The sequence below is a fragment of the Bufo gargarizans genome, chromosome 1 (assembly GCF_014858855.1).
Source record: "Bufo gargarizans isolate SCDJY-AF-19 chromosome 1, ASM1485885v1, whole genome shotgun sequence".
NCBI lineage: Eukaryota > Metazoa > Chordata > Amphibia > Anura > Bufonidae > Bufo > Bufo gargarizans.
Window position 1 is genome coordinate 275,787,078 of NC_058080.1, and position 22,364 is coordinate 275,809,441.

General features: G+C 42.6%; 1 protein-coding gene across 1 annotated transcript in view; it reads left to right on the forward strand.

Moving 5' to 3' along the window:
* PPEF2 (protein phosphatase with EF-hand domain 2) overlaps positions 1-22,364 on the forward strand; it is a 97,020-nt gene that overhangs the window by 45,928 nt on the left and 28,728 nt on the right. The window contains exons 7-11 of the mRNA XM_044277531.1: positions 416-591; positions 7,056-7,170; positions 21,586-21,632; positions 21,893-22,059; positions 22,148-22,184. Of these exons, the coding sequence (XP_044133466.1) occupies positions 416-591; positions 7,056-7,170; positions 21,586-21,632; positions 21,893-22,059; positions 22,148-22,184 (542 nt within the window). The remainder of the gene's footprint in view (positions 1-415; positions 592-7,055; positions 7,171-21,585; positions 21,633-21,892; positions 22,060-22,147; positions 22,185-22,364) is intronic.

Consider the following 22,364-nt stretch of genomic DNA (forward strand, 5'->3'; position numbering starts at 1 on the left):
CTTCAGGTATAATTTACACCACTTTTCAGGTATAAATTATAATAAGATGCCAAGTGGAGAGCTTGGTGTGAAACCTCAAGAAAGTTGCAAAATAGGGGCATGTGGAAAGATTTGTGACTTTTTGATGCTATAAAACTCCATTGGGGTGTGATAAATGTGTGAATCCAACTGAAAATAAGCAGGGGTATAGCTATAATGTAGAGGCAGCAATCACACCCAAGCTTTGGTGCCTGATGGGGCCCAAAGACCCAACTACCACATATGACCACACCAGTACCATAAATCACACCTGATAGGTCGGGGGCCTGCTGTAGACTTTTCATTGGGCTCTAGGAGAAATGGCTGAAAGAAAAATAAACTAGTATCCTTCATGCTAAATCTTATATAACATGTGATGTGTTTTAATTCTTGTAAGGGAATTTCATCTGCCGTATGTTCACTGAAGAAGAAAACCTAAAAGACACTGAGCTAGAGAAATACTGTGATTATGAATCCATTGAGGTGCCAGTGTCTTACACAGGTCCTCGACTGACATTTCCTTTAAAGCCTAGCCATGCAGCAGCCTTAGTGGAAGCTTTCAAACAGAAGCAAGTAAGTATAACTTGATCACCTCATTTATTGAGTTCTGTGGTGGGTGGGGTATTAAACATTTTAGGATTTTTATATTAGGTTTGAATAGTATTTTACTGTTAATTATTGCTAGATAGTTCTAGACCACTACTGAATTAGTGGCTGGTGCTGTTTCTTCAGAAGGGGGCATTGATCCTCTAATTGCTAAGTTACATGTGTACAACCTTTTGTCAATATGAGTCGGCATACAACTATATCTAAAATTGATCCTCTAGTAGCAGCTTGCTTGTTAAAAAAAAGTTGAAAGATTGACCATAAAACCCATCACAACCCCCACCCAAAAAAGTACAGCGTAGAAAGCCTATGGGGGAGATTTTTTCAAAACTTGTGCAAAGGAAAACTGACTTAGTTGCCCATAACATTAGATTGATCCTTTCATTTTACAATGTACCTCTGAGGAAATCAAAGTCTGAATCTGGTTGCTGTGGGCAAATAAGCCAGTTTTCCTTTGCACCAGTTTTGATAAATCTCCCCCATCTGTGATTTCTGTGACTGTCCCATTCATCTGAAATGGGCTAGCAGAAATCCTTGCATGTGCTGCAGAAACAACCCATTCACATGAAACAGATTTTCAGTGACGGAAATTTCTAAAACAAATCTGCCTACTGTGAATTCAACCTAACTTAGCCAGTATTATCTACTGTAGAATTCACGTCTGGCTGCTAAATGTGTGCATCTTGCTTTCTCCTGCTGCACTGTTGCACTAGCACTAGTCCCATATTTGAGCTAGTCCTCCGATGATAGTGACGTTTCTAGGTCTGGAAGAAATAAGGAATATTCTGTTCAAACCGGAAACGCTCTGACTGTGCAATCACTGGACTTATTAAGTAAAGTTGATGATACTTGCTATTAGAGTTGAGCGAAGCAGGTTCAGACAGCTCTGTCCAAACTCGATTTGTTTGAAAACTTTGTTAATAATATGCGCTTCATACAGCTTTATAATGTGCCATTACAGTTAGTTTCTGTGCATGAATTAATGTTTCAAAATCCGAATCCGAACTTGGGTTTGTGGCTCATTAACAAACCAGAGTTTAGATTCGGATTTTGAAACATTAATGTATGCAAAGAAACTAACTGCAATGGGCCAGGCACGAGACTAAACAAGTCTTGTGTAACTGGTGGCAAAAGGAAGATTGCCTCAGCAGAGCCAATAAATTGTAAGGCTGCATGGAGTGCATATTATTAACAAAGTTCCTAACCCGCTTCGCTCAACCCTATTTGCTATGGTCGATAAAACATTTTTACCTCCATGCAGTGAAAATACTGGCTGATTTGGTGGTTTACCAGCCCGGTGGCATAACTACTATTGAGTCACTGGCTGGAGAACACTTGCAATGAGCAGGAATACTGATATCCTCTGACGCCAAATTATGCAATAACTGGGTCAGGTGTAGATGATAGTCTATGTTTTGTTTGTGACGCCAATTGCAGCGTGTGCAGGGTACTATCACAGGGCCCCCTTCCAAGGTGTTACAACGCACGTCCCAGGTTAGAAATTCCAGAGTGGTGTAATGGCCTATAATGTCTCTATAGGTGGTGATAATTGTGTCAACGGTGTCTCCTACCTGGGTACGGCTGGACTCCTGGCTCCTGGCTCACTTGCAATAAAGTTGAGTGTAGTGATAGTAGGAGTAATAGAGGAATTTAGCAGCAGAAATTAGGTCCAGACCTTTAGATGAAGTTCAAACTTTTCTTTACTGAAGATAACTTGAATCCAAAGAGAATACAGCATTAGTCTTTGGTCCCAGCAGGTTTAGGCAATGGTTGGCAGGAATAAATCTTCTGCACTATAAATCTGGAACTTGCAGGAAAAGACGTCTGCTTTGTAGCTCTGTAACTGTGGCAGGAATTTAGCTTCTGCACTTCTCTATATCTTCTGCTTTAAGGGGACTGACTAGCTGAGGAGGAATATGGCTTCTCCTAGGTCTCTGAACTTTACTCACAGATAGGCTCACAGTGAATGCTTTCGTCCTGGAACTCTGGAGATTGTCAGCTTTCTTGTCATCCAGCTGAGGCTGCAGAGCTCAGTCTGGGTATTCGATCAATGTCTCAGCCGAGACAAGATCCTGGCTTTGTTCCCTATGCAGGGGGACTCCTACACACACCCCCTACCCCTAGAAGGGGTTGGGCTACACTGAACCTAACTTCCTTCTCCACCCAAGGTGCAGGATGTGGGAACAATCCACACCTCCACGGAGGCGGAGCTGCGCTGGAATGAACCATTCCAGGCTAGATACACAAAACTGTAACTAATTCCTTACCAATCCATTGCTGCCACCTGCTGGTGAACATGGAAAATTACAACAATAATTTACATTTAACATAGTTTTACATACACAGTTGTGTAAACATGAGCAAAATCATATCAGATGACAAGGTAAAGGCTCTTAGAAGATAGTAGCAGGGTAGAGGCGTGTAGTAACACAACTCTGGGGTGTTACACACTCTTTTAAAGAGGTTGACCAAATATTAAATTTGTTTAAAGGTTGTCCAAGGTGTAAAATAATAAAAAGTGTAAAATAATAAAGTAAGTAAATACTCTCCTTGTTGATCCCCTGACACTCCGCCTGTCTCTGCTTCTTGTTTCCTCTGGACACACAGCAATGACTATGCAGCCTATCATTGGCAGAGATGGTCCCCACGGCATTCAGTAATTGGCTGACTGATCATTTCCTTTGTGTCTAGAGGGACCAGTAGAAAATTGCGGCACACAGTCTCTTTTGTCTGCAAATAGTTATTTATTATTACATCATATAAAGTTCATGATCCAGTTCCGTTATAGGAATTTTACAGTAATTACATTTATGAGAAATCACTTTAGTGATCCAGCGCCAACTCAGACCAGCAGACGCATCATGAAAAATAGACCGCTGAGGAAGGCCATCACTGGACGAAACGTCCGGTCGCTATTTTTCATAAATGTGATTACTGTAAAATTCCTATAATGGAATTAGATCATGAACTTTATATGATGTAATATAAATAAATAACTATTTGCAGACAAAAGAGACTGTGTGCTGCAATTTTCTACTCCTTTACTACAACCTACAAGTCCCTGTGGGCACCAGCAGCAAAGGTGTAAAGGTGTGCGGTGCTTCACCTGTACAACAATAGAGGGACCAGTAAGAAGAGACCGGTGGAGGACTGTGAAGCATTGGAATGAGTTTTATTTATTTTTTATATTTGAATGGCTGTACAACACATTTAAAGCTTACATGAAATAGCATAGTACAACTGCAAAAAAAGGTTGTCAGTCAGCACATCCCAATTTCTATAATTGCATTATTGTACTTTATTTGTGTTTGCAGAGTGCTGCTGCATTGTCTTTTTTTTCCTGTATATTTCTAGCCATGGCAGCGTGCACATGCACATTGGGATGTGCTGACTGACCCCCTTTTATTGCAGTTGTACTGAAGCTGGAGATGTGGCTGACTCCTCTTGGTCTTTCACCCCTGACTAGCCTGTCTGCCCCATAGGCTGATTTTTATAAAAGTATTAGCCCTCATGCACACGACCGTTGTGCGTGTTGTGCTCCGCTAATTGCGGATCCGCAAAACACGGATGGCGTCCGTGTGCGTTCCGAAATTTGCGCAACGGCGCGGACAGCCATTAATATAACTGCCAGACAAGAATTGGACAGGTTGTATTTTTTTTGCGGACCACAGAACGAAGCAACGGATGCGGACAGCACAGGGAGTGCTGTCGGCATCTTTTAAAGGCCCCATTGAAGTGAATGGGTCCACATCCAAGCCGCAAATACTCTTGCTCAGATGCGGACCAAATCAACGGTCGTGTGCATGAGGCCTTAAGCTGTAGCCTACACTCATTGTATTTATTGGAACCCATTTGGCACTAGGAGAAGTATAGCGTGGGCTCAGCATGCAGGTTGGTACCTGCATCCCTGGATTTAATGGAGGCCGTTATGGCACCAAGAATGGTAAAAAGCAGAGTGGACCCAGCATGCATGTGGAACCTGCACTCCCTGAATTTTATGGTGGCCATTATGACACATAACAGGTATGATTTAGTGTTAGGTTCCCGTCTTATAGAGATCGCCTTAAAGGGGTATTCTCATCTTCTCTTTTTATACTTACCTTCCTTGAGCACGACGTTCACTTCCTGGATTCTTCTCCCGGCCGGGCCGCGCTTGCGCAGAAGACTGAAGATTTTCTCCCGGCCGGGCCACGCAATGTCCTAAACGCGCACGCCGCCGCGCATGCGCCATGGTGACTTATTCCTGGCCTGTATAGTACAGAGCTGGCGTGCGCGTTCGCAGCTTTGTACTATACTGGCCAGGAAGAAGTCATCATGGCGCATGCGCGGCGGCGTGCACGTTCAGGACATTGAGCGGCCCGGACGGGAGAGAATCTTCAGTCTTCTGCTCAAGCGCTTCCGGCAGGATCCGACAGGAGAGGTGGCCGTAACCAGGGGAGACCAAAGACAACATCAGGCAAGAGGGGACTTACAGACGTGGACAAAATTGTTGGTACCCTTTGGTCAATGAAAGAAAAAGTCACAATGGTCACAGAAATAACTTTAATCTGACAAAAGTAATAATAAATTAAAATTCTATAAATGTTAACCAATGAAAGTCAGACATTGTTTTTCAACCATGCTTCAACAGAATTATGTAAAAAAATAAACTCATGAAACAGGCATGGACAAAAATGATGGTACCCCTAACTTAATATTTTGTTGCGCAACCTTTTGAGGCAATCACTGCAATCAAACGCTTCCTGTAACTGTCAATGAGACATCTGCACCTCTCAGCAGGTATTTTGGCCCACTCCTCATGAGCAAACTGCTCCAGTTGTGTCCGGTTTGAAGGGTGCCTTTTCCAGACTGCATGTTTCAGCTCCTTCCAAAGATGCTCAATAGGATTGAGGTCAGGGCTCATAGAAGGCCACTTTAGAATAGTCCAATTTTTTCCTCTTAGCCATTCTTGGGTGTTTTTAGCGGTGTGTTTTGGGTCATTGTCCTGTTGCAAGACCCATGACCTGCGACTGAGACCAAGCTTTCTGACACTGGCTAGTACATTTCTCTCTAGAATTCCTTGATAGTCTTGAGATTTCATTGTACCCTGCACAGATTCAAGACACCCTGTGCCAGACGCAGCAAAGCAGCCCCAGAACATAACAGAGCCTCCTCCATGTTTCACAGTAGGGACAGTGTTCTTTTCTTGATATGCTTCATTTTTTCGTCTGTGAACATACAGCTGATGTGCCTTGGCAAAAACTTCGATTTTTGTCTCATCTGTCCACAGGACATTCTCCCAGAAGCTTTGTGGCTTGTCAACATGTAGTTTGGCATATTCCAGTCTTGCTTTTTTATGATTCGTTTTCAACAATGGTGTCCTCCTTGGTCGTCTCCCATGTAGTCCACTTTGGCTCAAACAACGACGGATGGTGCGATCTGACACTGATGTTCCTTGAGCATGAAGTTCACCTTGAATCTCTTTAGAAGTCTTTCTAGGCTCTTTTGTTACCATTCGGATTATCCGTCTCTTAGATTTGTCATCAATTTTCCTCCTGCGGCCACGTCCAGGGAGGTTGGCTACAGTCCCATGGATCTTAAACTTATGAATAATATGTGCAACTGTACTCACAGGAACATCTAGTTGCTTGGAGATGGTCTTATAGCCTTTACCTTTAACATGCTTGTCTATAATTTTCTTTCTGATCTCTTGAGACAGCTCTTTCCTTTGCTTCCTCTGGTCCATGTCGAGTGTGGTACACACCATATCACCAAACAACACAGTGATTACCTGGAGCCATATATATAGGCCCAATGGCTGATTACAAGGTTGTAGACACCTGTGATGCTAATTAGTGGACACACCTTGAATTAACATGTCCCTTTGGTCACATTATGTTCTGTGTTTTCTAGGGGTACCATCATTTTTGTCCATGCCTGTTTCATGAGTTTATTTTTTTACATAATTCTGTTGAAGCATGGTTGAAAAACAATGTCTGACTTTCATTGGTTAACATTTATAGAATTTTAATTTATTATTACTTTTGTCAGATTAAAGTTATTTCTGTGACCATTGTGACTTTTTCTTTCATTGACCAAAGGGTACCAACAATTTTGTCCACGTCTGTAAATAGGTAATAAAATGTATTTAGAAAAATGATCACTGTCAAATCAGATTTAACAGTGATCATTAAGGTGAGAATACCCCTTTAACGTTTGGCAGACGGGCCCAAATAATTTTGTACAAAATGTATTTGCCAAGAATCTCAAATTTGCTAAATGAGCGTAGCATTAGCACCAGAATGTTTTCTATAATTATGGCATTATTGTACTTTATTTGTGTTTGCACAGTGCTGCTGCATTGTCTTTATTTCTATGAAATAGCATAGGTAGAAAACTCAAGGTGCATGCTTCCAAAAACTGTTTTATTCTCTCACGGTTCTTCCTAGTAGCAGCTCCATGCACATTATGTGTTACATCTTTTACATGAGACAAGGAAACATCTCAAACTGCTGCCAAATATAAAACACGTCACAACCAGTTACAGCAAGGAGATCACCATATGTGGTAAGAATTTTATGTATTTTAGTGACTGATTTAAATATCTTTTATATACTGGTAGTTTACCAATTGTCCGTGCAGTGCGTTACAACTGCAGTTCTGCCATCAGAAAAAGCCTCGGCCAGTGACGAATACGCACTTCTACCGAATACACAGCACCGACACAATATTGTCCATTTATGGGTGGGGTCACATCACGTTTTTGTCATCTGTCTGAGGCATCCGTTAACATAGATTTTTTTTGTATGTTAAACGGATGACAAAAACGTAATGTCAACCCACCCTTAGAAATCTTGAAATACTGCCCTCTAGAGCACACAAATGCTGACACGACCTATTTCCCTCTGCTCACATATCAGCCTTTTTGTAAAGCTGCTCTTGAGCTAGCACTGTACAGGAAGCAACATTCCCCCAATCACTTGAGTAAGACCTGTGCATGGTCAGCCTCATAAGTATTCCCTTCAGTGCAGTAAATAGTAATGAGGTTGTGTGGCCCTTCCCTTCCACGTGGGTTACGGCAGGGGCCCTCTAACAAACACATTCACTAAAGAAATCACTTTAAAAGTTTCTATTGGTAATTTAGCCCTAGACATTCTGCATGGCAGACCGCACATTTAACACTACACCATAGAAGAGCACTGTTGTAAAAACTATTACTATTTTTCTGGTTTTCCAGGCAAAAAATAAATAGGATTACTAAAGTGAGGGGAAAAAAATCACTATTTTATTTGCACTGTTTACCTATCGCAATAAATAATGTACTACAATATACTATATTGTATGGGTTATATGGTTACAGCGATACCAAATACTGATTTGCGATATTTACAGTATTTCTCGCCCTATAAGACGCACCTAGGTTTTTGAGGAAGAAAATAAGAATTTTTTTATTTTCTTAACCAAAAGGTGTGCTTTTGGTGGGTTTGAACTAATGGTGGTCTGTGGATGATACTATTATGGGGGATCTGTGTATGACACTGTTATGGGGGGGATCTGTGTATATCGCACTGTTATGAAGGGGATCTGTGGATGGCACTGTTATGGGGGGATCTGTGGATGGCACACTGTTATGAGGGATCTGTGAATGACACTGTTATGGGGGATCTGTGGATGATACTGTTATGGGTGCATCTGTGGATGACACTGTTATGGAGGAGATTTGTGGATGACACTGTTATGGGGGCATTTGTGGATGGCACTGTTATGGGGGATATGTGGATGACACATATAGCATCTTATGCTATAGTGTCATCCACAGATCCCCATCCCCCCCCCCCCCCCCCCCCGCCATAACAGTGTCCCTGTGTAAATAGTGACCCCAATACAGGGGGTGGAGGCCAGCAACTGGTGTTTAAATCGCGGTGGTGCCCGTTGCAGTCACTGTACTCTATTACATCAGGCCCCGCTCGCACCAGTATTCATATGTAAAGTGTAGCTAATCCATATGTAAAGTGTAGACAAGGTAGGGCAATCCACTACTCACTATGAAACTCTCGTACTAGCAGGCAGGCTAGTGTGGCCAATCCATATGCAAAGTGTAGGCAAGGTAGCGCAATCCACTACTCACTATGAAACTCCCATACTAGCAGGCACTGCAGGCTGGCCGGTCACTCACTTCCTCACGCGGATGCTCCTCCCACTTTATTAATGAAGCAGGTGGAGCATGCACCGTGATGAAGTGATTTTTTTTTTTTCCTGCCATAACCAAAAGTTTGATTTTTTTGCTTCACCTTTACTAAATTAGTTATTTTACGGGTCTCTGCTGGGAATTTAACCCTAAACTTTCTATATTGCAGGCGATTTACCACTATACTATAGAATTACATTGTTAATAAAGATAGAATTTTCCGTGCCTAAAAAGCTACTAAACAGTAATACTATTTAACCCCTTAGTGACCAGCCTGTTTTGGGCCTTACTGACCAAGCGCTTTTCTTCCTTTTTTCATCGTCGCCTTCCGAAAGCTATAACTTTTTTATTTTTCCGTCTATATAGCTTTATGAGGAATTGTTTTTTGCGGGACTAGTTGTAGTTTTTAATGGCACCATTTTGGAGACCTTTCTGACTTTTATTAACTCTTTCTGAGAGGGAGATGGGAAAAACAGCAATACTGCCACTGCGTTTTTACGTTATAAATTTTACGGCGTTCATTTTTCGGTATAAATAACATAATATCTTTATTCTCTGGGTCAGTACGATTACAGTGATACCAAATACATCTAGTTTTTTTAAGTTTTACTCCTTTTTTTTTTAAACTCCTTTTTTTTAAAGAAAAAAATGTTTTTACATTGCCGCTTCCCAAGACCCATAACTTTTTTATTTTTCTTTCTATGGAGTTGAATGAGGGCTTGATTTTTGCGGGATGACTTGTATTTTTCATTGGTATCATTTTGGAGAAAATGGCGCTTTTTGATCACTTGTTATCACTTTTTTCAGTGGCAATTCTGTCTTTGTTATTTTTATTTTATTTTACGGCGTTCACCGTAAGGGATAATTTATGTGATATTTATGTAGTCTGGGTTGTTATGGATGCGTCAATACTAAGTATACGGGGGAGATTTTTTTTTTGCTATTTTTTTCATTGAAAAGCGTACTTTCAATGAAAAAAAAGTGTAAATTTTCTTATTTAATAAATGGTTTTTTTTTTCTTTTTTTACCACTTAATAGTCCCACAAAGGGACTATAACTGACAGTATTTTCATTGCTTTTAAAATGCAATGCATTATCCCTGGCGCAGCCTGCTGGAAATTACTACAGCCGGGACCAGGGCCTACATAGGAAGCCAGGTAGCCTTCAAACACATCGGCACCCCGCGATCGCATGTGAGAGCCGAGTCCCCTCTCCCCGCTGCACGGGGGACCCGTGCAGAGCTTAGACTAGGCCTCCTTAAAAAAGCTGCGGCCCAGCCTAAGGCCCCTTAGCGACATCGTAAAAACACGTATCAGTGGTTACTCAGGGGTTAATATTATGCCTGTGAAGAAAACAGTAATACTATCAGGCTTTTTAAAGGGAATCTGTCAGCTACAAAATGACCATAAACCATAAACCGCAAGCATTACCTGATGTCGTCTTCATGTTTCTAAAGATGTTTTTGTCTTAGATGTCCAATGCTCATAATCGGTGAAAAAATACTTTTATTCCCATGCAGGACATATGTAAATGAGGTTATTGAAGTCAAGCTTGCCATGCCACTTTATATTTGATTGACGGCCTTTGGTATACTTTCATGCGTGATTCCATCCTTAGATCTCACATGAGTTAAAGGGGTGGGCCAAGTTATATATATAAAAAAAAGAGCACTGTAAATCTGATGGTCAGCAATAACTACACTGAACAAAAATATAAACGCAACACTTTCGGTTTTGCTCCCATTTTGCATGAGCTGAAATCAAAGATCTGAAACATTTTCTACATACACAAAAGACCCATTAATCTCAAATATTGTTCACAAATCTATCTAAATCTGTGTTAGTGAGCACTTCTCCTTTTTCCTCACAGGTGTGGCATATATAAATCAAGGTGCTGATTAGACCGCATGAATATTGCACAGGTATGCCTTAGACTTCCCACAATAAAAGACCACTCGGAAATGTGCAGTTTGACACACAGCACAATGCCACAGATGTCGTAACGTTTGAGGGAGCGTGCAATTGCAGTAGACATTCCTGCAGTCAGCATGCCAATTGCACGCTCCCTCAAACGTTCAGGTTGGCCTCAGGTTGGCCATCCCTGCCTTATGGGAATAAAAGGTTAATGAACAAGAAAAAAACAATGTGGATAAATAGAAGTGTAAAGAAAGCAATAAATGACAAAAAGAAAGCATTTAAATCACTAAGGAGGGGAGCCAGGAAGCACTGAAAAACGACAAAAGAAAAAAATAAAATATGTAAAAACCAAATAGAAGCAGCCAAACTAGAGATCGAGAGATTAATTGCCAAAGAGAGGAAAACTAACCCTAAAATGTTCTTCAACTATATAAATGGTAAAAAGTATAAATCTGAAGGTGTCAGCCCTTTACAGAGTAATGAGGGGGGAGTTGCAGAGAGCGATGAAGAGAAAGCAAAGCTATTAAATATTTTTTTCTCCACTGTATTCACTAAGGAAAATGAAGATGAAATGCAGAATGTAAAAGTAAATTCCCCATTAAAAGTGTCACGATGTGAAGTGGGGGGGAAACTCCACACCGTACGCCGAAATGAAAATGGAGCAGAGACTACGTCTGGATGCCAGGATAAGGGAGCAGGTCACCTTCTATTACAACCCTGATCCTAGCCCTGACTCCTATCCGTATGAGCAGACCCAGATGAAAGGAAGGCTCGTACACAGGAACCTCAGACCCTGAGTTGCCCTGATGATCCCTGAAATTAAGGTCAGGAACTAGAGACAACCTGTTCCTCTACAACACAGATGAACAGGAGTCTCCACAGGCCTAGCAGCAAAGATAGGGGAAGACAGTGAACAGCAACTGGATCGGCAGCAATAGGGTGGAACACCAACACCAATATGTCACGGATGGTGTAACAGAAACAAGAAGTTACAAATAAGGATCCGACTGGCTTGATCCAAAACTAAGGAACAAAAGGGTGACCCCTATTTAAGCCCTGAAACTCTCCATGTCTTCTCAGCCCATGCAAAGATCTCTATGATAGAAAATTGCATGCCATCGTGCCTTGACTGTATGACACCTGAACACCCTATAATAGTGAGGGGACACGACCACCGGCTCCCTACACTTAATACGGAGGGAGTCAGGGTCACCTAGGATCAAGCAAACAGGAAAACACAAATCAATGAACAGACTTATCTGTAGAAGCATCAGTTGTAGCATCCAACATGTACACACTCCAGGAAATTGTATAAACCGCAAGGTAAGGCAGTATGGGGAGGAGATATATAGGGAGGCAATCACTGGCAATAGATGACAGCTGGGAGAGGGAGGAGAGATGTCAAAATGAAAGCAAAACAAAAGAAGATCATGCAGAAGTACTGGAGAACGTCTAACAGAACTTCTCAAAGATCTGGTGGTGACAGTACCCCTCCCTCTACGAGTGGACTCCGGACACTCAGAGCCCACCTTCTCAGGATGGGACCTATGGAATGCCCTGAGAAGATGAGTGGCCTTAATGTCCGCCACTGGAACCCACATCCTCTCCTCAGGACCATAACCCTCCCAATGAACGAGGTACTGAAGAGAACCGCAGACAATACGAGAGTCCACAATCCTAGAGACCTGAAATTCAAGATTACCATCAACCACAATCAGAGGAGGAGGCAAAAAGGAGGGTACAGTGGGTTGGACATAAGATTTTAAAACATTATGGATCTTCCAAGTCTGAGGAAGATCAAGACGGTAGGCAACGAGATTGATGACGGACAAGATTTTGTAAGGCCCAATAAACTTAGGACCCAACTTCCAGGAAGGAACCTTCAATTTGATATTCTTAGTAGACAACCATACCAGATCACCAACATTCAGGTCCGGACCAGGCACACGCCTCTTATCAGCCACACGCTTATATCTCTCACTCATGCTCTTTAGATTATCCTGAATCTTTTGCCAAATAGATGACAAAGACGAGGAGAATCTCTCCTCATCAGGTAAACCAGAAGCCCCCTCTCCAGAGAATGTCCCAAACTGCGGATGAAACCCATATGCACCAAAAAAATGGTGACTTATCAGAGGACTCCTGACTACGGTTATTTAAAGCAAACTCAGCAAGGGAGAGAAAAGAACACCAATCCTCCTGATTCTCCGCCACAAAACAACGCAGATATGTCTCCAGATTCTGATTGACGCGCTCTGTCTGGCCATTCGACTGCGGGTGGAAAGCAGAAGAGAATGACAACCGAACCCACAAGCGAGAACAGAAGGCCTTCCAGAATCTGGAAACAAACTGCGTGCCCCTCTATCAGAGACTATGTCTGAAGGGATACCATGCAGTTTGACAATGTGATCAATAAATGCCTGCGCCAGCGTTTTAGCATTGGGCAAACCAGGAAAAGGAACAAAATGCGCCATTTTGCTAAAACGGTCCACCACCACCAGAATCACAGTCTTCCCCGAGAAACGAGGCAGGTCTGTAATGAAATCCATGGACAGATGTGTCCAAGGACGGGAAGGAATGGTTAACGGAAGGAGAGGACCCGATGGCAGTGAATGAGGGACTTTGGCACGAGCGCAGGTCTCGCAGGCTGCCACAAAACCCTCAACCGACTTACGAAGAGCCGGCCACCAGAATCTCCGAGCAATGAGATCCACTGTGGCTCTACCCCCCGGGTGCCCAGCAAGGACCGTATCGTGGAGCTTCTTAAAAACCTTGTGTCGTAAAGTGAGAGGCACAAACAACCTCCCAGGAGGACAAAGATCAGGAGCCTCTGCCTGGGCTGCCTGAACCTCTGCCTCCAATTCAGGATAAAGAGCAGACACAACCACCCCTTCAGCCAAAATGGGACCCGGGTCTTCGAAGTTCCCCCCTCCCGGAAAACAACGTGACAGAGCATCCGCCTTCACATTCTTAACCCCAGGGCAGAACGTGAGAACAAAATTAAACCTTGAAAAGAACAAAGACCATCTGGCCTGTCTCGGGTTCAGACGCTTGGCTGACTCCAAGTAGGCCAGATTCTTATGGTCGGTAAACACGGTAATAGGGTGTCTGGCTCCCTCTAGCCAATGGCGCCATTCCTCAAAAGCTAACTTGATGGCCAACAACTCCCTCATCGTAATTTCTCTCTGCGGAGGAGAGTTTCTTCGAGAAAAAGGCACACGGTCGCCATTTGGCAGGAGAGGGACCCTGAGACAAGACTGCACCCACACCCACCTCAGAAGCGTCCACCTCAATTATGAAGGGCAGAGAGATATCAGGTTGTACCAAGATGGGAGCGGAAGCAAAACTCTCCTTGATACTAGAAAAGGCCTTACGCGCCTCTACCGACCAGGAGGAAAAATCTACCCCCTTTCTAGTCATATCAGTGTGTGGTTTAAAAACAGAGGAATAAATCAAAATAAACTTCCTGTAATAATTGGCAAAACCCAAAAAACGCATCAGCCCCTTCTGATTCTCAGGAAGCTCCCACTCAAGCACAGCGCGGACCTTCTCGGGGTCCATGCGAAAACCAGAAGCGGAGAGAAGAAACCCCAGAAATTAAATTTCTGGAACCGCAAACACACATTTTTCCAGTTTAGCGTACAATTTATTCTCCCGCAGGATGAGCAAGACCTGACGTAGGTGGTCCTTATGTCACGGATGGTGTAACAGAAACAAGAAGTTACAAATAAGGATCCGACTGGCTTGATCCAAAACTAAGGAACAAAAGGGTGACCCCTATTTAAGCCCTGAAACTCTCCCTGTCTTCTCAGCCCATGCAAAGATCTCTATGATAGAAAATTGCATGCCCTCGTGCCTCGACTGTATGACACCTGAACACCCTATAATAGTGAGGGGACACGACCACCGGCTCCCTATTGTCACGGATGGTGTAACAGAAACAAGAAGTTACAAATAAGGATCCGACTGGCTTGATCCAAAACTAAGGAACAAAAGGATGACCCCTATTTAAGCCCTGAAACTCTCCCTGTCTTTTCAGCCCATGCAAAGATCTCTATGATAGAAAATTGCATGCCCTCGTGCCACGACTGTATGACACCTGAACACCATATAATAGTGAGGGGACACGACCACCGTCTCCCTACACTTAATACGGAGGGAGTCAGGGTCACCTAGGATCAAGCAAACAGGAAAACACAAATCAATGAACAGACTTATCTGTAGAAGCATCAGTTGTAGCATCCAACATGTACACACTCCAGGAAGTTGTATAAACCGCAAGGTAAGGCAGTATGGGGAGGAGATATATAGGGAGGCAATCACTGCCAATAGATGACAGCTGGGAGAGGGAGGAGAGATGTCAAAACGAAAGCAAAACAAAAGAAGATCATGCAGAAGGTACTAGAGAACGTCTAACAGAACTTCTCAAAGATCTGGTGGTGACACAATAACTACCTGGACCCCCATGCAGACAGGGTGCAAGGTGGCACCAGGCAGAGCTGCTCACTGACTTGTAGTTCCCCCTCCAGAGAACCCAGGAACCCTCTCACCGAAGGCACAGACAGGCACGGGAAATGTCTAGCAACCATGCTGGACTACAAACACCAAACAGACCAGACATGGAACACCAAACTAGACATAACCACACACCCTGAACATAAACCACACCAAACAAAACAACAGGTGAGATTTAGTAAAGGACATAGAAACAAGGGGAAGAAATAGGAGAGACATTGCTGTCTAACTAGGTGGCCCTCACACTGGACAGATGGAATATCCAGACAGGAGCAAGGCTCCATCACCAACCAAGGCAGGAATACAACTGACCTCAAGCTCACAGTACCAGAATAAGTAGAGCCATGAGGCACCAGCCAGAACACACCTAGATCCACACCTTAACCCCACACACACCAGACCGGGAAGGAACAAAGATAAAGGGAGCAGTGCACAAACATGCAGAACAACACGTAGCCCCAGGCGACTGCATGCACGGCCGACGTGTCACAGTGAACAACAACCGAGACACAGCCGTGACACCCTGTCTGACCCAGGAAGAAGTACAGCAGCGTATTAAAAAGATTAAAATAAACAAATCGCCAGGACCGGATGGCATACACCTCAATATCCTAAGAGAATTAAGTAATGTTATAGCCAGACTCTTATTTCTGATATTTACAGACTCTATACTGACAGGGAGTGTTCCACAGGATTGGCGTATAGCAAATGCGGTGCCAATATTCAAAAAGGATCCGAAAACAGACCCAGAAACTATAGGCCGGTAGGTTTAACATCTGTCGTGAGTAAACTGTTCGAAGGTTTTCTAAGAGATGCTATCTTGGAGCACCTCAATGAAAATAAGCAAATAACACCCTATTAGCATGGCTTCATGAGAGATTGGTCATGTCAAACTAATTTAATCAATTTTTATGAGGAGGTAAGTTCTAGAATTGACAGCGGTGAATCAATGGATGTCATATATCTGGACTTCTCCAAAGCATTTGACACTGTACCACATAAGAGGTTAGTATATAAAATGAGAATGCTCGGACTGGGAGAAAACGTCTGTATGTGGGTAAGTAACTGGCTCAGTGATAGAAAACAGAGGGTGGTTATTAAAGGTACACACTCAGATTGGGTCACTGTCACTAGTGGGGTATATCAGGGGTCAGTACTAGGCCCTATCCTCTTCAATATATTTATTAATGATCATGTAGAAGGCTTGCACAGTAAAATATCAATTTTTGCAGATGACACTAAACTGTGTAAAGTAATTGACCCGGAAGAGGACAGTATACTGCTACAGAGGGATCTGGATAGATTAGAGGCTTGGGCAGACAAGTGGCAGATGAGGTTTAACACTGACAAATGTAAGGTTATGCACATGGGAAGGAATAATGCAAATCACCCGTACATACTAAATGGTAAAACACTGGGTAACACTGACATTGAAAAGGACCTAGGAATTTTGGTGAACCGCAAACTAAGGCTGCGTTCATACTTCAGTTATTTCAATCAGTTATTGTGAGCCAAAACCAGTAGTGAAGCCTTCAAAGAGATCAGGTGTAATTATTTGAACTGCACCTGTTCTGTGTTTTTGACCCACACCTGGTTTTGGCTTAAAATAACTGATCCAAATAACTGACCAAATAACTGAAATGTGAACGCAGCCTAAGCTGCAAAAACCAGTGTCAGGCAGCTTCTGCCAAGGCCAATAAGATAATGGGTTGCACCAAAAGGGGCATTGATGCCCGTAATTAGAACATAGTCCTACCACTTTACAAATCACTGGTCAGACCACACATGGAGTAGTGTGTAGAGTTCTGGGCTCTTGTGAACAAGGAAGACATAGCAGAGCTGGAGAGGGTTCAGAGGTGGGCAACTAAAGTAATAACTGGAATGGGGCAACTACAGTACCCTGAAAGATTATCAAAATTAGGATTATTCACTTTAGAAAAAAGATGACTGAGGGGAGCTCTAATTACTATGTATAAATATATCAGGGGACAGTACAGAGATCTCTCCCATCATCTATTTATCTCCAGGACTGTGACTGTGACGAGGGGACATCCTCTGCGTCTGGAGGAAAGAAGGTTTGTACACAAACATAGAAGAGGATTCTTTACGGTAACAGCAGTGAGACTATGGAACTCTGAGAAGGTGGTGATGGTGAGTACAATAAAGGAATTCAAGAGGGGCCTGGATGTGTTTCTGGAGTGTAATAATATTACAGGCTATAGCTACTAGAGAGGGGTCGTTGATCCAGGGAGTTATTCTGATTGCCTGATTGGAGTCGGGAAGGAATTATTTTCCCCTTAAGTGGGGAAAATTGGCTTCTACCTCACAGTTTTTTTTTTTGCCTTCCTCTGGATCAGCTTGCAGGATAACAGGCTGAACTAGATGGACAAATGTCTTTTTTCGGCCTTATATACTATGTTACTATGTTGTGAACGTCATCAGAGCAGGGAAAGAAGCTGATGTCACAGGTCATGTGACACTCAGCTAACTATGAGAACAGGGCTCTGGATGAAGTAAGTGAATTGAAAACCCCATTTGCGTAGTTAGAAACATACAAAGAACAAAAAAATAAGCTGTTGCACTCCTGGTCCTGTAAGTGGCCTGTGCATTGACCCGCTGACGCAAGGTACACAACAAGATCAGATTGCTTATGCACAAGATCTGAGGATTGAATTGCGGTTTACAGTATACAAAAGGCTGTCAATCAAATGCTATGGGATGGGGAGGGTCAAGCGACAAAGCTACTACCCCTTTAACTTCAAGAACCTCATTTAGATACAGGTTGCTAGGGAATAAACGTCCTTCTACATCAATCATGTGGATCGGAAATCTAAGACAAAACATCTTTAGAAACATGGTGACAACATCTGTAAGGTAGTGCTCGTAGTTTATGGTGCATTTTGTAGCTGACAAGTTCCCTTTAATCACAGAAAATCATAACCTTATAATAGAGCAGTTCTATGGTGTAGTCAGTGTCGGACTGGGCTGTCTAAATAGATATCTATGAGCTAATAGATAAATTGTTAGATAGATAGGTAGATAGAAAGATAGATCGATATCTATGAACTAATAGATAAATAGATGAATTGATAGATAGATAAATTGATAGATTGATAGAAAGGACATTAGCTGTAATCAGGTCTGTGATTGTGACTCTTGTCAGCTGCGTGCTATTGTGTCAGCTGCTCATACAGCAGGCTGACTACTAGATATGTTGAATATCTGTGATAGCGGTGGCTATGAAATAGGACAAAATGCGAAGACAGAATCGACACCCGGGAAAGTTAGGTGCCGCTGCTGCCGCAGAACATGCCTTGAACATGCTGGGATATTCCCTGACACGCTTCGCAAAATGGGGGCCGTATTGCTGTGGTGACATCAGTTTTGGGTGGGGCTGTGTGGGTTTGTGGAAGGCTTGGGCGGTTTATGGGCGGGGAAAGTGACTGATCAAAGGTCCTTTAGCTAATAGATAGATAGATGCTGGATAGATAGATTAGCTAGATAACGTCATATTCTGTTGATATAATTTTGCTTAAATCACGGCCGCCTTCGATTTTATTAAGCACGATCGTATATAATTAAAAGCAAATTTCAAAGATCGCAGGTCCACTAATAAAGGAAATGCAACAGTTAACTTTAAGGACCTATGGTGACATCATCAAAGGTCTTTTAGTTTTAGGATCCTAGACGGAACAAATAGCTATTGTCAATATTCATAATAGCTTAATAAGAGGTTAATACAAGCTTAATATCATTTTATTTTTAAACATATTAAAACTTAAAGGGGTTGTCCAGGTTCAGAGCTGAACCTGGACAGCCCTCCATTTCCCCCCCGGCAGACCCCCTGACATGAGCATCGGAGCAGTTCATGCTCCGATGCTCTCCTTTGCCCTGCGCTAAATCGCGCAGGGCAAAGGCATTTTTCTGAGTTCCGGTGATGTACCGGGGCTCTCTATGGGGCTGACAGGAACCCCGGTGACGTCACCGGCACTGATGGGCGGGATTTGGCTCTGCCCTAGCCAGTAAAACGGCTAGGGCAGAGCTAAAGCCCGCCCCTCAGAGCCGGTGACGTCACCGAACACACTGCTGGGCGGAAGTTACCGCCCGGCAGTGTGTTATTGTAAACACAAGAGCCTGTGCCCTGCGCGATCTAGCGCAGGGCACGGGAGCGCATCGGAGCATGAGATGCTCCGATGCCAGGCTCAGGAGGGCTGCCGGGGTGAAAATAAGGGTATGTCCGGGTTCAGCTCTGAACCCGGACAACCCCTTTAATTGAATTACTGACGTATTATCAGATCTCACAGAATAAGGGACGTTGAATAGGCGGTATTTAGGCAAGGTTTGGGGGTGGGTGATGGGGCATGGCTGTGGGTGGAGAGGGTGGGGTTAGAAAAGGGTCGTGGCCACCTGTCACTGAGTTTGACAAGAACAGTAGCCCTATACTACTAAGGCAGGATAGAAAATCAATATACATACAGCTAAGGCTGTTTATATACAGTGGGATGCGAAAGTTTGGGCAACCTTGTTAATCGTCATGATTTTCCTGTATAAATCGTTGGTTGTTACGATAAAAAATGTCAGTTAAATATATCATATAGGAGACACACACAGTGATATTTGAGAAGTGACATTAAGTTTATTGGATTTACAGAAAGTGTGCTATAATTGTTTAAACAAAATCAGGCAGGTGCATAAATTTGGGCACTGTTGTCATTTTATTGATTCCAAAACCGTTAGAACTAATTATTGGAACTCAAATTGGCTTGGTAAGCTCAGTGACCCCTGACCTACATACACAGGTGAATCCAATTATGAGAAAGAGTATTTAAGGGGGTCAATTGTAAGTTTCCCTCCTCTTTTAATTTTCTCTGAAGAGTAGCAACATGGGGGTCTCAAAACAACTCTCAAATGACCTGAAGACAAAGATTGTTCACCATCATGGTTTAGGGGAAGGATACAGAAAGCTGTCTCAGAGATTTCAGTTGTCTGTTTCCACAGTTAGGAACATATTGAGGAAATGGAAGACCACAGGCTCAGTTCAAGTTAAGGCTCGAAGTGGCAGACCAAGAAAAATCTCGGATAGACAGAAGCGACGAATGGTGAGAACAGTCAGAGTCAACCCACAGACCAGCACCAAAGACCTACAATATCATCTTGCTGCAGGTGGAGTCACTGTGCATCGTTTAACCATTCGGCGCACTTTACACAAGGAGATGCTGTATGCGAGAGTGATGCAGAGGAAGCCTTTTCTCCGCCCACAGCACAAAAAGTGCCGCTTGAGGTGGGCTAAAGCACATTTGGACAAGCCAGCTTCATTTTGGAATAAGGTGCTGTGGACTGATGAAACTAAAATTGAGTTATTTGGCCATAACAAGGGGCGTTATGCATGGAGGAAAAAGAACACAGCATTCCAAGAAAAACACCTGCTACCTACAGTAAAATATGGTGGTGGTTCCATCATGCTGTGGGGCTGTGTGGCCAGTGCAGGGACTGGGAATCATGTCAAAGTTGAGGGACGCATGGATTCCACTCAGTATCAGCAGATTCTGGAGACCAATGTCCAGGAATCAGTGACAAAGCTGAAGCTGCGCCGGGGCTGGATCTTTCAACAAGACAACGACCCTAAACACTGCTCAAAATCCACTAAGCATTTATGCAGAGGAACAAGTACAACGTTCTGGAATGGCCATCTCAGTCCCCAGACCTGAATATAATTGAAAATCTGTGGTGTGACTTAAAGAGAGCTGTCCATGCTCGGAAGCCATCAAACCTGAATGAACTAAAGATGTTTTGTAAAGAGGAATGGTCCAAAATACCTTCAACCAGAATCCAGGCTCTCAATGGAACCTACAGGAAGCGTTTAGAGGCTGTAATTTCTGCAAAAGAGGATCTACTAAATATTGATTTCATTTCTTTTTTGTGGTGCCCAAATTTATGCACCTGCCTAATTTTGTTTAAACAATTATAGCACACTTTCTGTAAATCCAATAAACTTAATTTCACTTCTCAAATATCACTGTGTGTGTCTCCTATATGATATATTTAACTGACATTTTTTATCATAACAACTAACGATTTATACAGGAAAATCATGATGATTAACAAGGTTGCCCAAACTTTCGCATCCCACTGTATACCCCTATGGATCAGGGACTATGCTCTATTATGTCCTGGAGACTGTAATAATCTGACATTTCACCTGCTGAATAGGTTTTGATCAGAGATTCTATTCCAAAATCGAATCAGCTTGATTCTAAAATAGCATGATTTCTGGGATGTTGGCAGCAAGCCGAGTTGCAGTCTAGGCATATTCTATTGTAGTGGAGAATCCTAACATTATTATTACTCTTCTCTTTCGTCAAGGAGACCTGCATGGCAGACTGGATGATTTGTTCCTGATATTTTACAAGGTATGTGGTAAGACTAGGTTCTGTGCTATAACCACCATGGTGGAAGTAAAAGCATAGACATTATTATATAAGCTAAGTGTGTCTCATGCTCCACATACATTTCACGTTAGCATAAAGAATATGGATAGTCAAGGTGATAGTGCTCATTCCTTTACTATGCATTGTGCTTCTAGTCTGTCATTGTTCGTGCTTAGTAAAAATCATCCAATTCTTGCTGTAAATATTAATCATGTCAAGTGCTCATGTTTCTTTCCTCCCAGAATGGTCTTCCATCACCAGAGAAGCCTTACATCTTCAATGGAGACTTTGTAGACCGAGGAAAGCAGTCTATAGAGATCTTGATGATCCTTTTTGCATTCTTACTGGTTTACCCCAAGGTTGTCCATTTGAACAGAGGAAATCATGAAGACTATATGGTTAATTTAAGGTAAGTTTTTTTTTAAAACACTGAATTCTGTTACTCTTAAAGTTTCCCATCCATCATTTACTTCAAATTATGTTTTTTTTTTCTTGAGGTATGGGTTTACAAAGGAAATAATGAAAAAATACAAGGTATGTCTTCTTGAAGGAAACCAATTATGCAAAAATTAAAAAAGATTTGTCTTGAAACCCACTGATGAAAATGTATCATCTGAAAGTACTTATTTTATTTGAGTACTTAAAGGAGACCGGCGTAATTATACAGTATATTTATAAAAAGCCTGTCATTGTACATTAAAATGTAAAAAAAAG